This window comes from Mercurialis annua, linkage group LG1-X (assembly GCF_937616625.2).
Source record: "Mercurialis annua linkage group LG1-X, ddMerAnnu1.2, whole genome shotgun sequence".
In the NCBI taxonomy this organism is placed as follows: Eukaryota; Viridiplantae; Streptophyta; class Magnoliopsida; order Malpighiales; family Euphorbiaceae; genus Mercurialis; species Mercurialis annua.
The window spans coordinates 10,737,377-10,754,191 of NC_065570.1; the positions used below are offsets into that span (position 1 = coordinate 10,737,377).

The following is a 16,815-nucleotide window of genomic DNA, read 5'->3' on the forward strand; positions in this document are numbered from 1 at the left end:
TTTTGTCCCTGAGACGTTATTTATATTTTATTAAATAGATGATCAATTAATTAAAAACAAGGCTTAACCCATATAAAGGCCCCTGTACTTTACACTTTTATTTCCGTAGATCCTTATATTTTATTTTTGTATTATCTAGTATTTCTACTTACCTATTTTTGATTTTGAGGTCCTTTTAGAGTTTTTTTCAGTCTCTGTACTTATAATTTTTTTTCCTCCAGTCCCTCTACTTACAATCTTTTTTTCCTCCGGTCACACAAAAGGACAGAAAAAAACTCAAAAAGGACCTGAAAATAAAAAATGAGTAAGTAGAGGTGCCAGAAAATACAAAAATGAAATATAAGGACCAACGGAAAAAACTGTAAAGTACAGGGACCTCTAGATAGGTTTGGCCTAAAAACAATTAATACGCTTAATTTGTATAGTACCTTTTCTAAATATAATGTGTGCGTTATTTATTATTTTGAGGATATTATGCTTGGATATGTGTTATTTTTTAGGTGATTTATGCAATAAAGTCAAGACCGAGAATCAAAATAATTTGCAAAAAAACGAAGAAAATATGTTAAATACATCCTTCTTTATAAATGGATAGTTTTGTTCTTCTTCAAGACCTCAAATGAGAAAGTGCTCCGCATATTAATTATTGTATACATCGTATACTTTCCAAAACATCAAGAATTACAGTATTCGAAGTTGTCTAGCTCAGCCTATGAAGTTTTGAAGATTGACAAATTGCACGTCGCATTAGATTGCTTGCAGGTTTGACCCTTTTGATTTGATATTTCAGATTACTTAGAGAGCGCTGATGAATTTATATTCTTCGTATGAAATAAACTATACATCTCAAGCTTTCCAATGAATCAAGAACCAAGTCATCTGGAGTTGTGTGTAAATAGTTATGTCTTTCCGAAGTTGGTGGCTGCGCTGAAATCAATCCTGCCGGCCATGAGCAATCCCGACGACCGGTAGGATTGGGAGGCCGGTAGGAATCACATCTGGACAGCAACCCTGCCGGCCATTGAGTCATCTTGACAACCGGCAAGATTTGGAGGCCGGCGGGATCATCTCTGAAGTGAAAAGTGACGAAAACTTCATCCGTCGGGAATCGATATTAGTTCGACTCAGAATTATTTTACAACATAAAAGGTGAAATCTTCTACTTCTAGAAGATTGAGAGCATCAAAGATCAAAGTTCAATTTGAATTAGAAGTGTTTCTTTACACTTAAACTTAATCCTAAAAGGAGATTAACTTATAGTAAAATTCAAGTTTCAAGACCTTTATTAATAGAGCTCAGCTCAGGGCTATTGAATCATTCAATTCATTATGTAAATACATTCATATTATATTCTTATTTTATTAGTTTATTTTAGTTTAATTTTTAGTTTTTATTTTAGTTGTTCTTTAACTTAACTTGTAAAATCATTCGAGCACAATTTGGATTTCAAGATTTCATTGAAGAGGATTATTTTCAAGTCAAATTAAGTGTGATTTCCTCTTTATTCTTTTTAGTTATGCAATTTTTAATTGTTTACTTGTTTGTTTTTACCATGTCTAGTTAAATTAATTGACTTGAAATAATTGTGAATAGTATGAATGCTTGGTTTAAATTTTGAAAACTAAATTACATATCTTTCTTTACTAATGCAATTTTAGTTATTGAGTTTAATTCTTGTGATTAAATGGCTAATAATTGCATGAAGTTAGATTGAATTGTAAGGAGGTGACTTAAGCAATTTAATCGGAATAGATAACCAATACATAATTACAAAACATGAGTCAGACCACCATGTTTGCATTATGTGGTCTATGTGGATAACTTGATTTTAATGCTTTGTTTGTAATTGTTGGTTATTTTCTATTGTCCTGTAAGCCGTGACAGTAAAAACGATTCATGGTACTCAAGTTATAATCAATTAGCTAGTTCAAGCCCGAAAGAGGGATTAGTGATTTTCGATCTATCATGCATTGCATGTAACAACTTAAAATTGATTGATATGATTTAGATTTGTAAGGTATCAATAATTTATACGAAAGCAATATTCTTGATTGTTTGTTATCATTGTTAATTTTTTTTATTTAGTATTTTTTGTTTTTATTATTTTAATTCAAAATCTAAATATATCACTTTTTTTTTATGAATAAATATATCAATTATTCGATTGCTCAAATAATAGTTTAGTTAATTATTTTGGTATTAAATTCATTTTTCGTGGGTTCGACATTACACTTACTCTTTATTACTTATTCACGATATTGTATACTTGTAATTTTATGCATGGACAATTATATTAGCTAGTTTAGTACTATGTGAGCTATAAAATTAAAATTTGTTATTCTTAATGTCACTAAAGTACTATGTGAGCTATAAAATTAAAATTTGTTATTCTTAATGTCACTAAACTCTACAAAAAAAATTTGGATTTTTTGAAGAGGCAAGTGTCATGGCAAGCCCATGTCTATCTATGTCTACGTTCATACTTTATCTTTTTTTTTTTAACTTTGCCCTTAAGATGTTTTTTCTTTACTTAATCAATGTATTTTATCATTTTTTTTATTTATTTCTTGACCAGACAGAAGTCATGAGGTGTTGTTCATTATTTATAGAATTAAATAAAGAAAAATGGTAAAATATAAAGATTAAATTAAAATAATATTTTAAAGACAAAAAAAAGGATTAAATAAAAAAACATCTTAGAAATGAAATAAAATAACAATAAAATACAAAGACATTTGAATAGATTATGCCTAACAGTACTAAATAGAGGTCTACAACTAAAATTAGTATGTAGAATGCATATTTATTTTTCATATATTTCTTAATCCAACAAAAAGAAGAAAATTGCAATATTTCAATGGTTGCATATAAACACATATTAAAATTTTGACATCAAATTAAATATTAAAAGTATATATATTCATTAAAACAACTAAACTTAACAAACTTATACCATTAAGTACAACTATACAAAAAATTAAAATTTATTGATTTTATATAGTCGCATAGGTGGTTTAATACAATAACATAATATGTTAAGTAATGAAAACGTCAGAATTTTCGAATTTAAATGCTCTCTTCAAGAATAATTAAAGTTTAATCAAAATTTAAAGAGAATACATTGGTGCCATTACGAAGTCTTCGAGATGACAAGGTCCCCGGCTTCTGGAACACAAGATCATCAAATTAGTCACTAAGCATATTAGTAATTGTTTAATTTGGGTGATTTGTCACTAAGCATATATCTGCATAAATAAATGTCAACAAGGGGACATTATAAAAAAACATCTAACTTTTTAAAATAATTTTAAATACATTAAATATGAAATTTTACACAATTATTCTTTATTCTTTGTCAAAATTATTCGAATTTAAATAATTCGGATATTGTTCGAGATCGAGCTTGAATTTGAGAATTTAAACTCATTCGAGATCAAACTTGATAACATACTCGTAATGGAGTTCGAATTTGACCTGACTTGGAGTCGGTGCATTTCGTTAACACTCCTAGTCAAACATTAACATAAAAAGAAGGGGGAAAAAAATCAAATAAGCCTTTAATGTTTAGTCTATAAATCAAATAGTCTTTCAACGTTCGAAAAAAGTCAAACGAGCCTTTAATGTTTATATTGTATCATCTAAACTCTCCTTAGAGGTAATCGAGAACACTAACGTTTGTTCACGAGGATTCCTAAGGAAGGCTTAAATGATAAAATTTAAAAGCGTTAGATTTCGTTGCACTTTTCCGAACGTTGATGGTCTATTTGATTCATAGACTAAACGCTAGGAAGTTATATGACCCTTTTTTTCTAAAAATAATTATGACATAGCATTTTTAACGATGATAACAATAGAAAAAAAAAATTCCATTCTCAATTTCTCTTTGTTTGCCGATTACTGCCACCATATATTTTCGCCAGAAATTATTCTTTAATAGTCAGACAATCAAACAATTTCGTGGAGGTGTAATCATTTGCATCAATGGCATGAATGATAATGACTTTTGAAAGAAATTGGTGTACACTTATTAGATTCTTAATACTATCACTAGAATATATATAATTTCCAAATGAAACTCTTCAGAATTCATTTTTCTTGACCCGAACTTATAAGTTCTAACTTATTATAACCATCACATAATAACCAATGAGTACAGTTCAAATGATAGAAGCGTTCAGCAACATTCTGCTGAGACTGTAGGTTCAATTCCTTTCTCGAGCGTTTTTCATATATACCCAATGATCATTAAAAGAAAAAACCACCATAAAATATTTGAAGGTAGTGCAAAAGTTGACATGGTGGGATCATATTCTCTTGCAAAAGTTGGTCTGATGAGATTCCTTTGTGCCTTTTAATTAATCCAGTGGAACTGTGGAATATTAAGGAGTTGCATTTCACTTACCCACAAATTAATTCATATCATGTTTATCTCCTGTACTTGGGAAGTACATTGGTACTTCAGATTTGCAACTGCATTTCTGATAAGTTGCCTCATGGGAGGAAGTCTTTCTGAGTATCAGTGAGCAGTGATGGAACTAAAAATTTAACATAAACAGTGAATTTTTGCTTGTCTGAACGACTTGTCGTTCAAATTCTTTAGGACAAATAAACATGATTATGATTCTATTTCAATAAGAGGAAATTACGCTTACGTCTTTTTTTTTAATTTTTTGCAACAACACGCTTTAACTTTTTTCAGTTGTAAACATACTTTTTAAATTTATTATTTTTGCAAAAATACGCTATCTACTAAAATGTACCAATGATCTATCATTAATCTATCAAAAGAGCGTATTTTTGCAAAAAAAGAAAGATTAGAACGTATTTTTATAAATATTTAGCTGAAAATAGATATTTTTGTACATATTATGTTGATAAATTTTATTTTTTCCATTTAAACAATCATCACATTGTTAAAACTACAAAGTGGTACTAATTTATTTTTTTTGTCAATAGAAGTTACATGTCAACATATATGGATAATAGACACTGGAAGTATCCAAATTATCACTATATTTCATTTTGATTACTAAACTTTTTCTTTTTACATTTTGGTAACTAAACTTTAAAATTATTTCAATTGAGATTTTAAGGACAAAAAAGATGATGTGATAATTGATTTTTGTAACCAAAGTGAAAAAAAAAATTAAAATTTGATAGCCAAATTTAAAAAAAAAATCAAAATTTGATAACAAAATTGAAGTGTTTGGTAACCAAATTGAAAAGAAATTAAAGTTTAATAATCAAAATGAAATAAAATTAAAGTTCAGTTACCAAAATAAAATATAGCGAACGTTTGATACGGCCACTGTCAGTTACCCCAACATTTATATTTCCAGATTTGAACCAATTTGAAAACATTAGGTGTAATCTTTAGACTAAACTGTCATGAGGGGCTGATCTTTCCTTAGTTTAAACAATAGGAGCATATTTGAACTTTTATCCAAAAACTATCGAAATAATCTAAAACATTTTGACTTTACAGATTCCTCTTTTTTTTAACAACTTTCTCTTATACACGCGCTCCCCATTAGTCAACTCTCCAATTAGCATATTTTAATGTGGGTTTAAAATATAGGAGTACAAAATTCCAATATCCATTCAGTTTATTTTATCAAATTTTTTAATTAAAATAAATAATAAAATAACATATCAAACAAATTAACAAATCCTCACCCAAAAGTCAACTCCCCACTTCCTCCCTCTTTTATTCATCATCATCACTTCCCCTTCTTCTTTCTTCTCTTAGCAACAGAAAAAAAAAATTAATGCTATGATTAATCGCATTAATTTATTTTAGTGTAAGAGTTCACAGTTCTTGAATTATTAATGGGTAACGGAGTTACAAAAGCCAGCCAGTACTGTTTTGCCAATGGTACCGCCGGTGAAATATCTCGCCGTCATGATGATATCGCCGTTAAAGGACTTGGCCATTCATTCTGTTATGTAAAAGCAGACCAAGCTCGCATATCCAACTCCAAGATTCATCATCAGTCTGAAGAAATTACAACGTTTTATTCTATCTCTGGTGCTTCTGTAAGTGCCAACACTTCTTCTTCGTCAAATTTATCATCCGACGTTTCAGTTCCTTACAGTTCTGGGTTGGATGAAGCTTCGGCTTTCGAAAGCTCGGATTCTTTTGCTTCCGTCCCACTTCAGCCCGTTCCTCGCGGCAGCGGACAGCTGCAGACTATTTCAGGTCCTGCTGAACGAGGGTTCTTGTCAGGTCCTATGGAACGAGGGTTCCTGTCGGGTCCGATTGAACGCGGGTTTTTATCGGCCCCGATTGATCGCGATATGTATTCGGGTTTAGTCGAGAAGGAGAAGGAGAAGGAGAAGAGTAGTTGTAAGTTAGAGAAGAGTTTATCTAGTGTTGGTTTTGATGTTGATCGTGTAACAGAAGTTAAAAAAAATAAAAGAAATGTAATCAAGACTTTAAAACGAGCAATATCAGACACTATTTCGAGAGGGAAAAGATCGTTGACAGGTAATAAAAATGGTGAAAATTCGATCCGCGAGAGCTGTAATTTGAGTTTTAACAATGATCCTGACGAAGAAGAAAGCATTTTTTCGACGGAACATGATCGGAATCTTCACTGGGCGCAAGGGAAAGCGGGCGAAGATCGAGTTCATATAGTAATATCCGAGGAAAATAAATGGGTTTTTGTCGGAATTTATGATGGATTTAACGGTCCTGATGCGCCTGATTTTTTACTTTCTAATCTTTATACTAATGTCAATGAGGAGCTCAAGGGTTTACTATGGAGTGATCAGACTACATCAAATGAGATTAATCATTATGATATTCTGAAAGCGCTGTCGAAAGCATTGAAAAAAACAGAGGATGAATTCTTTGAAATTGCAGATAAAATGGCAGAAGAAAAACCAGAGTTGGCTTTAATGGGTTCTTGTGTTTTGGTGATGGTGATGAAAGGAGAAGATGTTTATCTGATGAACGTTGGAGATAGTCGGGTCGTTTTGGCTCAGAAATGCGATACGGATCTTCGATTAAGGAAAGGAAATCAAGACTTGGAGATGATCAGTGAAGATAATTTGCATGATCTTGAATTTATTAGCTTGAATTCTATTCAACTTACCATGGATCATAGTACTTATGTTCATAAGGTAGGCAATAGTTTTTCTCTGTTCTTATGTTTTGTTTTAGTCTCCAGCATTTTCTGATATTCGGTGAATTAAAATATGTTTTCGGATTTTCAGGAAGTTCAAAGAATCAAGAAAGAACATCCTGATGATCCCTCTGCTGTCACCAATGACAGAGTTAAAGGATACTTGAAGGTTACGCGCGCTTTCGGAGTTGGCTTTCTCAAACAGGTATTGCAAGCAAAAACGCCTTTGGCATTTCCCGTTTCGGTATTTTCGATTTTAGTGTTTCCGTTTCCGTACCGGTACCATATGATTCTGATTATGTGAGTAATGATGGATTCCTGTGGTTTAACTATGGCAGGCAAAGTGGAACGATTTGCTGTTAGAGATGTTCCGAATCGATTATGTTGGAGCATCACCGTACGTAACCTGTTTTCCGTCGCTTTATCACCATAGACTAAATTCAAGAGACAGATTCTTGATATTGTCATCGGATGGGCTATATCAATACTTCACAAATGAAGAAGCTGTCTCTCAAGTTGAATTATTTATTGCAGCCTTTCCTGAAGGAGACCCTGCTCAACATCTAATTGAAGAAGTTTTGTTTCGTGCAGCCAAACGAGCCGGTAAGAACTTACTTAGATGGTAAATTACCCTCCTGAAAATGCTCCTAAAACTCTGAAATTCTTCAATTTTGATGTTTTTTATTTTAACGTTTTCGTTTACATGCTACATTGCAGGTATAGATTTTCACGAATTGCTTGATATACCACAAGGAGACCGGCGTAGGTACCACGATGATGTTTCCGTCATCATTATATCTTTGGAAGGAAGAATATGGCGTTCATATGTGTAAATACACACCCAATTTTAAATATATGTGAATCCATCAAACGATTGACAAAGTTTTCGGTTTTTCTTTTGTTCTTTTTTTTTTTCATTTTTGGCCTTCGGATGATTAACATACCAACTACACTCATGTATAGAGGGGGGGAAAGGGTTCGATCGGGATTCTCTTGTGTTCTGATAGGTGTGATAGATCATGTTAAGTTAATCTACGTCTTAGTGCAAAACGTATAAATTAATTTACATAATCTAATTATGTTATTAGAATACGAGAGGATCTTATTCCGGAAAAGGGAGTTTTTGTTGTATTTACCAAGTTTCAAGAAACTGTAAAGGTATTGAAAATGTTTGATCTGTACTAATTAATTTCTTGATGTTTCTGTGTTGAAAAAAAGGGTCAAAATCCATTGAAAATGATTGTAATTAGGAACTGAATAGCTTCATGTTAGTATTCATAGTGACACTGTTGAAATTTGAAAAGTTGCCGCTAAAAGAATCAGAATTTGTTATCCTTTGTATGAAAAAGTAACAAAATAGACCTAGGAATCCTACTTCAACTCAGCTTGAAATCTTTCTATTTATGGATGTGTAAACATGTTCTATTTGACTCAACGGTTCACATTTGTCTGCGTACGAATGAAGTTAAGGGTGTCTGATATTCTAATTTATTATTTTAATTAATGTATTAGAGTTAATTTTAGACAAAATACTAAAATATGTCAACTTATTCAAAATACTACAATATGTCAACTTATTCTCATTACGGAGTCAGATTTCATTTTTAAAGAATACAAAGTTTACTTTTTTTTCTCATTTTTAACTTTTCTATTTTTCATAAATAAGATTCTTAGGTTATGCATTAACTAAATCTAACCTACTCATTCATTTTTTTTCAAAATTAGAAAGTTGTCGCCGTTCTTCAAATTTCCCAACCTTTCGATCTACTGATTGCACTTCCGTTCTTCCAATGGTTGCCACCTCTTTTCTTCCTTCTTCTTCTTCTTCTTCTTCTTCTTCTTCTTCATGAATCGCAACCGAAGAACGCCGAGACTAGACTCTTCGATCCACAGATTGCACCTCAGTTCTTCCACAAGAGAACTGCCTCTGTTCTTCCTCTGCTGCCACAACCGCCGCTCTCTTTTTCTTTATGAATCGCAACTGGAGAACGCCAAGACGAGACTCGACTTTTTGCAAATTAGATGAAAGCATCGTGGAGTCCTATTGCTGTAAATTAGTGGCGATTCTGAAACGAAAGCATCAATGGTGGAATTGTGAAGAAATTCCATTTTCACCGCCGTTCTTCTCCGTTTCAATTTCAGATCCGTTCTATTGTTGTCATCTCGTTTCAGTCATTTCTTGTTTTTGTTTTGTGAACTACGGTGGTGATATGGTTGTGATTCAATTTTTTGTTGTTGCACTGCCTGCACCCTAAGTGTTTGAAAAAATGCTTATGAGAATTGTAATATTTTGGGTGTTGGGAAACCAATGGTTAACATTGGGTAAACCGCGAGATAACTTGTAATAAATTTTATTTTGAATAGATTATTAATAAAATTGCTAGTTAACTGTTGTTGAATTTTATTTTGTTGCTAGTTAACCAATATTGTAGTAATGGTACACCAATAACTTTGTTTTTGGTATATTATTAGTAGACGTTGTGTTAACTTTTGGTTAATGTGTCATAATTTTTATTTTGAATATATGGTTATAAGTTGTAATTTTTTTGTGTAAAACGTCTATTGTCCTTTTTATATTTTTTATAATTTTATTTTTAAAATACCGCTAGTGAACCGTTGATAAATTTATAATTAATTAATTTTTAGTATATCGTTAATAATTTTTTAGTAAACTAAATTGTGCATATAAAACATAAATTATTTTCTAGTATACCGTTAGTCACATGTTAGTATACTACTGGTTAACCAAATCGTATTTCTGAGATTAAAAAAAATAGTTTTGAGAATAACAAAACTCATATTTGCAAAATAAAAAGTACAAATTGTATTTTTCAAAAATTAACTTTGATGTTGTATTTTTGAGAATAATTTAGCTTTTCATATGTACTTATCTAAAGAGGCCAATGTATTGAACACTTAATTGCTTTAAATTTCTCTAAAAAAATTGTTTTAAGTTGGTTTGATAACTCAAAAAAGTTCAACTTAACTTATTCAGTTAAATCAAAAAATTTAACTTATTTTTTTACTGAAAACATTTATCATTCAATAAATTTTATATCCTTATTATTTTCAATTATTACTCGATGGAGTCTTCCTACTAATCCGGTGAATGAGACCTGCAAAACAGGGTAGAAGCTAACCGGACAGTGGTTGTCCGATTAACTCTCCGATGCTAAAGTCAGTTTAGAGCTTTGAGCAGCGTTTTGAGAATATAAATGTAATTGTGTGTTTAGGCATAGCTCATGCTTCTTTTATAGTAGATGATAGAGTCGTGGTAGGAAAGTGAATCCTAGTTTATAGAGTTTGACCCTGATTAGGAGTAATCTTTCTTATTCAAACATGAGTCCTATTTAGGAACGTCTTCCTAAATAGTCTCGTCTTCCTAAGTTAGAGGTTATCTTTCTAAGTTGGAGTTTGTATCCAAATATGTAAGATACTCGAGAATATTCAGTAAATCTAGTAACCAACAATTTATCCACTAAGTTGGAGTTTTATATCCGGGCGAGTTGATTTACTTCTCCAGCAAGATTTCTATTTTTCTTCTCTCCTCCACGTGTTGTTTGCTGATTCTTTGTTGTAACTTGATTTTAAGACAAGTGTCTATTCATGTCTTGCTCCTTGTATTTAAACTGTTCAATTTCATCTTCCATTTTTTCTTAGCATTCCTTTTTCCTCTGAAATCCTTCTTGTTTTTCTGCAATTTCCTTATTTCGATTCTTCATTCTTCAAGTTAAGTTCTCAGGTACTTGTGGTTGAATTAGAGGTTTAAAACAACTCCTTTGCTCTTTCGTAGTCTGCATTTTTTGGTTTTTTGTTGTTTTTTATATTCTGGGTAAACTTTCCTTTAGTGTTCTTGGTGCTCTTGATCATTTCCTCTGTTTTATCTTGTTCTTTTTCAATTTTTGTATAATTCTTGTTCCTGTCTAGAATGCCGATTAGTAGGGCGAAGGCGGCGTATGCCTCAATGGCTCTTACCAATTCCTGTCTTAGTGAGGATGAGGTCTGGGATATTTATTATAAATATAATTTTCCTTCTGAGTATAGAGTGAAACTTACAGGTTATGGGAAACCTGCTTTCGGGTCTCCCGGTTCGCCTTGTAGGGCTATCATTTTTTAGGAGCAGCTTGTTGCTGGTCTTTGGTTTCCCTTAGACCCCTTCTTGATAGAGTTGTGTAGGGACTTAAGGATTTCTATAGGACAACTCCATCCCGGGACAATTAGGGTCCTTCTTGCTTTTATCGAAGCGTGTAGGCTTCGGGGTCAATCTCCTTCCCTTAATGTTTTTTACTATTTTGTAGAGTTAAAGAAGTGCGATGCTTGTTTTATTTTTGCAGTTGGTCGTAAGGATCGTTCGTCCATCTATTTGCGTTGTTTGGGAAATGGTTGGCGAAAGCGCTTTTTCATAGTCACACATAATTTTGTTTTTCTTCATTTTCCTGATGGTTTTTCTATTTATCGTATTTCGACTATCCTTCTCCTTTAAGTTTATCCGAGTCGATCCTTGCTTTTGATTTGTCATTTTATAGTACTTTCCAGCATCCAATTTTAGATGTTTTGGTTAATAATCACATTCGGTGTCGATGGCTTCCTTTAGAGGATCCTTCGCATGGCTTAGCGGAACTTCATTATGCGTCTCTTGAAGGTATTTATTTCTAATTTTTTTTATTTTTCTTTTCTTTTGTAGGATGTCTTTTAAATCTGATGATCTTCTTTCCGGTTTTAAAGTAGATCTGGACGTTCTAATGGGCGGTCCTGAAGTAGATGTTGTTGCCGAGCCGATTCCTGAAGATGAAGCTCAGGTCGCCCTGGTTCCCGTTGGGGCGATTTTATTAGCCGGTGATGGAATAATCATCGTGGCGGCCAATAATGCGGTTGAAGAGCCCGCAAACGATGAGGTTGTTGTTCCCATACCCTCTAGCTCCAGTGATTCCTTCGGAAGAGGTGGAGGTGCTAGATTTGGACAAGGCAATCATCCCAGACTCCGAGGAGGCTCTCCCGAATCCAGGTCTTAGTGATTCACCATCTCGGAAGAGACGTTGGGTTGATGAGGGGTCTCCCTCATGGGAAGGCTTTCGCGACAGTTCGTCTTCCGCTTCGAAGTTAACGAAGTGGGTTGACGGCCATGACCCGACCAGTCTCCTGAACCCTCGGGTTCTGGCTGAATACATCAGGAGTTTGGCGATTCCTGATGATATTACTTGGTTTTCCTCTAAGCCTGGCTAGGAGCTTCCTTCCAAGGCTTCTCGGTGAGTTGGTTTTGATTTTATTTTCCACTTTTTTAGCTTTGTCTATTTCTCTTTAATAACTCATTTCTCTTGTTATTTTCATGTTAGGCCCTTAAAGTTGTGCTGGTTTTGAATGATTGCCGGCAGTGTGCCGAAGAGGAAGTTGAGCGTCTTACCTCTCTTTTGGCGATGTCTGAGTTGGAGAAGGCAAAGTTGAAAACTTCGCTGGAAGAGCATGATTCGCTTCTTCTGCAGCTGAAGGCTCAAAATGCTATTAATGATCGTCAGGTCACAGTGATCGAGAAGAAAACTGATGATCTGACTCGAAAGATTGAGGAGCTCATTAGGGTGAATACGTATGCTGGTGAAGAGCGGAATAAATTGAGGGCCGAAGTTGAGAATCTTCATATTCGTTTGCTCGATAGAAAGCTTTCTATTCTGCTTTGATCAGCGAGTATCGTCTCGCCATTGGGAGGAAGCTCTTGGAGCAGAACCCAAAAATTGATTTATCTGGCGTAAATGGGTTGGATCCTCAAGTCATAGCTCATGACCTGCTCGAGAAGATGGCGAAGGATCGTTCGTCTAAAAAGTAGATTTAATTTTCTTTTTGGCTTTCGCCTTATTTGTATAAGGTTTTGTAGTCTTGATATTTTTGTAATCTTGATTTTTTTTATGAATATACAACTCTTTTTCTTCATTGTTGGTTCGAATGCTTGGTTTATTTTATTTTTGCTTTGGATTTCGCCTGATTCGTTCGCCTGTGATTTATTTTATTATTGATGTCTTTATATTTCTAGGAGTTTGTCTTCTTAGAGACGTTCTTGGTATTTTCCGACTCGATTCGTCCTTTTCTTATTTTTGTATTATATTTATAGTTAATTTGGATTCTATCTTTAATTGTCGTTTTGCCTTATTTGAGAGTTAATCTAAACTCTTATTTGGCGTTTTTCCTTACTTGAGTTAATTTAAACTCTTATTTTGGTGTTTCGTCTTGTGCGAGCTGACCTAAACTCTTAATTTGGCATCTCGCCTTGTGTGAGTTAATCTAAACTCACTTTTTATCGTTTCGCCTTTGCTCGAATTTAATTATAACTCTTTATCTTTGGTTCTTTTCTTTCTTTTTCGGTTTCTTTTTCGCGTTCAGTCGATCACACATAGTAGGAAAATTGATCTTTTATTAATTCAATAACTGCTTACAAAATATTAAAGATAGTTGTAACACCATCAAGTACGACACAAAGTCTTTACTAGCGATGAGTTCTTTTTCTTCTTCTACTCTCCTTTCTTCTCTGATTTGCTTCATTGGATATCTACAATAGACTCGTCGTCACATTTTTGGCGATATTCTGGTCTCCTCTCAGCGTTACCACTCCCTTCTCTGTTGGTACTTTTATCGCCAGGGCTCTTATGCTGGTTACTGCAGCAGAATCATGGAGGAAGGGTCTCCCTAGGATGACATTGTATGTCAGTTTCATGTCCATTATGTAGGGAAATGACCTTCTTGTTGATCCCCCTTTCTGGGCCGATTATAACTTCCAAAGTGACAGCACCTAGTGGGTTTATTGAGGGGCCTCCGAGTCCAGATAGCGGGATCGTTACTCAGCTCAGCCTTGCTGCGGTTCCTCCCAGCATCTGCGTGCTGACAACTTTCCAACTAGGAATGCCACAAAGTGGTTAATACATATGTTCAGTTTCTTAAAGGAAGAGGAGCTGTAAGTGTTTATTCAGTGTTTATGGATTATACAGACTGATAGAAACAACCTCGTATTCGGTAACAATAGAATGCTTTCTCAGATGCTTTCCCGTTAGGTTTTCTCCGGGGCAAACAGCAGGGTATCCTCTGTTCGTACCTCAAAAGCTTTAAGACCTGCAGCTATCTCATCGTGGCAGCTTCCATCTGCAAATACGATCAAGCTTGACACAAACGTAGTTGTTTCAGTTAGGAGTAATTTGTCTTTTGCGAGTGTTGTTTGTAGAAACTCATTTGGTGATTTTGTTAGATGGGGAGTGCCGGTCTTGCATGGCATCACTTACGCTGAGACAGTTGAAGCAAAAACTGTCCTATTCGGTCTACAAATGACTACTTATATTCTAAGTGATTACATGTTGTGGGAGTTTGATGCAGCAAATGTTATTAGGAGGATTCTTAGTCCAACCAATACCATTGGTCCGACCCAGCTCATTATTGACGATTGTCTTGCCGTAACGGAAGGTCGATTGGTTCGTTTTTAGCACGTCGGAAGACAGTGTAATCAAGTTGCACATGTCTTAGCTAAATGAGATATTTTATTGGTAAAGATTATATTGTTGACGGTGAAGTCCCTTTCCCAGTCAATGAACTTGTTAATTCTTTATTTTAATTTATAAAGTTCAATTTTTCTTCTAAAAAAAAAGAATGCAATATTCTAACTTTTTCTTCTGCTCCATAAAAACATTCATACCTTTCCGGAACATACTAAATCCGAGAACAGCAACTCTTATTTAAATAAGAAAAACATTATGCATCTTGCTTACTTGGAGTTTCAGTGCATGCTTTCTTATAGCATTTCTCATTGCTTGTATCCTTCATCATAAACCATTAACAAATTTGTTATTATTTAGAAGAAGTTGAAATGTAGTTTTAACTATTGTACGCCAAGGATCAAGAAGTTTACCAAAAAATAATTCTGATATGTAATTATGGATGCTAATCTAAATTATAATAATTTTGTAAAATTCACAGAAAAAGTTATCAAAATAACACATGTTTCAGATTTATAATTTTATTTAAGCCATTAACGATTGTTTTATTTTTTCTTTCTAATGACTATGTGAACAACAAGAAAACACAAAATTTGCTTTTTAAGGCGTCTACCATTATAGCAAATATTTCATCTACGAATACCTCTTCATCAATTTTTTTATTAGAGTGTAAGTTATTAAGGATTTCCATTATTTTTTAGCATTACCAACCATTATAGCTTTACAAAATTGTAGGTACCTCCAGGAGTATAACCACCAGATTTAACTGTAAATCTAATCATAATAATCTTTTGTTCTATTTTTTTGGACGCATGTTTTTCACAATCTAAATTGAGAAATGCCGTCGGAATAATTAGCGGTCTCAAAAAATTATCTCTACTTACAATTTCTTCTTTTGTCATATGAAAATAGTTGGTGATACAGGTCGATCTTTAAAGGGTCGCCCGTACTGTTTTTCCTGCACAAGTAACAAATATAAGCTCAAAGGACCTCAGGCTTGCTCAGCCTGAAAGCCACTCCGATGCTTAAGTCAAAGAGGGTTTTTTGGTAGGTAAATGAATGTAAGAGTATTTAAATCTGATTTTGCTTACCCTTCTCAGCATTCGGTGGCTTCCTTTTATAATGAGTTTAAGGCGGTGGTTATCTGGTAAATCGTGGGTTTGTCCCACGATTATTGATAATGGTGAAGGCACGTTCCCGATTATCCCGGGTAGTGGGTGTCAGGGAACAGAGTGGATGAGGTCGCCTAGATGGCAGACCTGGATGAGTCCGCCCGAGACAGACATGGGCGATGGGAGATTTGGAGACCCGTTGGGCGAGCATAGCATTCGTTAGGCGATGCTTGGAGTTCGGATATTATTAGGTCGGTATCAGATGTCCCCCCCTTATAATCTTGCTAAGTCAAAGACTTGAAGCGCCAATTTTCAAAATTCGAATTTCCGAAATTTTCGAAACAATTTGAATTTCAAACGTTTCCTTCAACGGTTACGAATCTGAAGCGTTTTTTGACTATAAAAGAACGCGACTTTTGGTTTTCCATTGATTATTTCGAGGAGTTTCCTGCTGTCAGGCATTTGAGTGTATTATCTTGGCGTATAAAAGAGGTACTTGTTCTTTTATTTAAAATCTTTTACTCTTGATTTTTCTATCTGACTCTCTACTTCTGTTGATTTATTTCTCCAACCAGGTTTTCTTCGAGTTTCATAGCACCAGACTTTCTCTCTCAATCAGTAAGTGGCTTAGCTATTTTTGTTGCTCTTCTTGCTTCCTTCTTCTTGTTTGCTTTCAGATAGTATATTTTTAGGATGTCTACATTAAGGGTTTCTGTGTCTTCCCCTTCTTCTTCCTCTTCCTCTGAGAGTTCTGCCAGTGACCCAACCTACCCTGTTCCTCTTTCTACCCTCGTTGAGTTGTCCTCTGACGAGGAAGGGTTGTCTCAGAAGGTGATCCCTGACAGTGAGGAGGGTGTTGATGACAGAGAGCCAGAGGGCGAGGCTCCCCTTGAGGATGCTGGTGAAGATGAGGTCGGAGATGGTGGACTGGGTGATGACGAAGGAGATGAGGAGGATTTTATTTTTAAGAGACGTAAAGGGTCTTCTGGGACATCTTCTAGTAATAAAAAGCCCTTGTCTGAGTGGACCATCAGTCTGGGTCAAGAAGCCCTTGTGTGGATTAGGGCGAGGTACGAAATTCCTTCCTTCATTGGCCTTCGGATTCCATCT

The 16,815-nt window shown here is 34.2% G+C and overlaps 1 protein-coding gene across 1 annotated transcript; it reads left to right on the forward strand.

Moving 5' to 3' along the window:
• Positions 1–5,708: 5,708 nt before the first annotated feature.
• On the forward strand, positions 5,709–8,312 carry LOC126678140 (probable protein phosphatase 2C 4). The gene is made up of 4 exons (XM_050373031.2): positions 5,709–7,125; positions 7,219–7,332; positions 7,466–7,730; positions 7,845–8,312. The coding sequence occupies exons 1-4, from the start codon at positions 5,830–5,832 to the stop codon at positions 7,958–7,960; spliced, it is 1,791 nt and encodes a 596-aa protein (XP_050228988.1). The 5' UTR covers positions 5,709–5,829; the 3' UTR covers positions 7,961–8,312.
• Positions 8,313–16,815: the final 8,503 nt, after the last annotated feature.

What these genes read in the sequence shown, in the direction of transcription:
- LOC126678140 (XM_050373031.2), top strand. Translation starts at nt 5,830, where the DNA reads ATGGGTAACGGAGTTACAAAAGCCAGCCAGTACTGTTTTGCCAATGGT. An exon ending in GAGTTGGCTTTCTCAAACAG is followed by an intron (nt 7,333 to 7,465) that starts GTATTGCAAGCA and finishes TAACTATGGCAG; the next exon opens with GCAAAGTGGAACGATTTGCT. An exon ending in TCGTGCAGCCAAACGAGCCG is followed by an intron (nt 7,731 to 7,844) that starts GTAAGAACTTAC and finishes GCTACATTGCAG; the next exon opens with GTATAGATTTTCACGAATTG.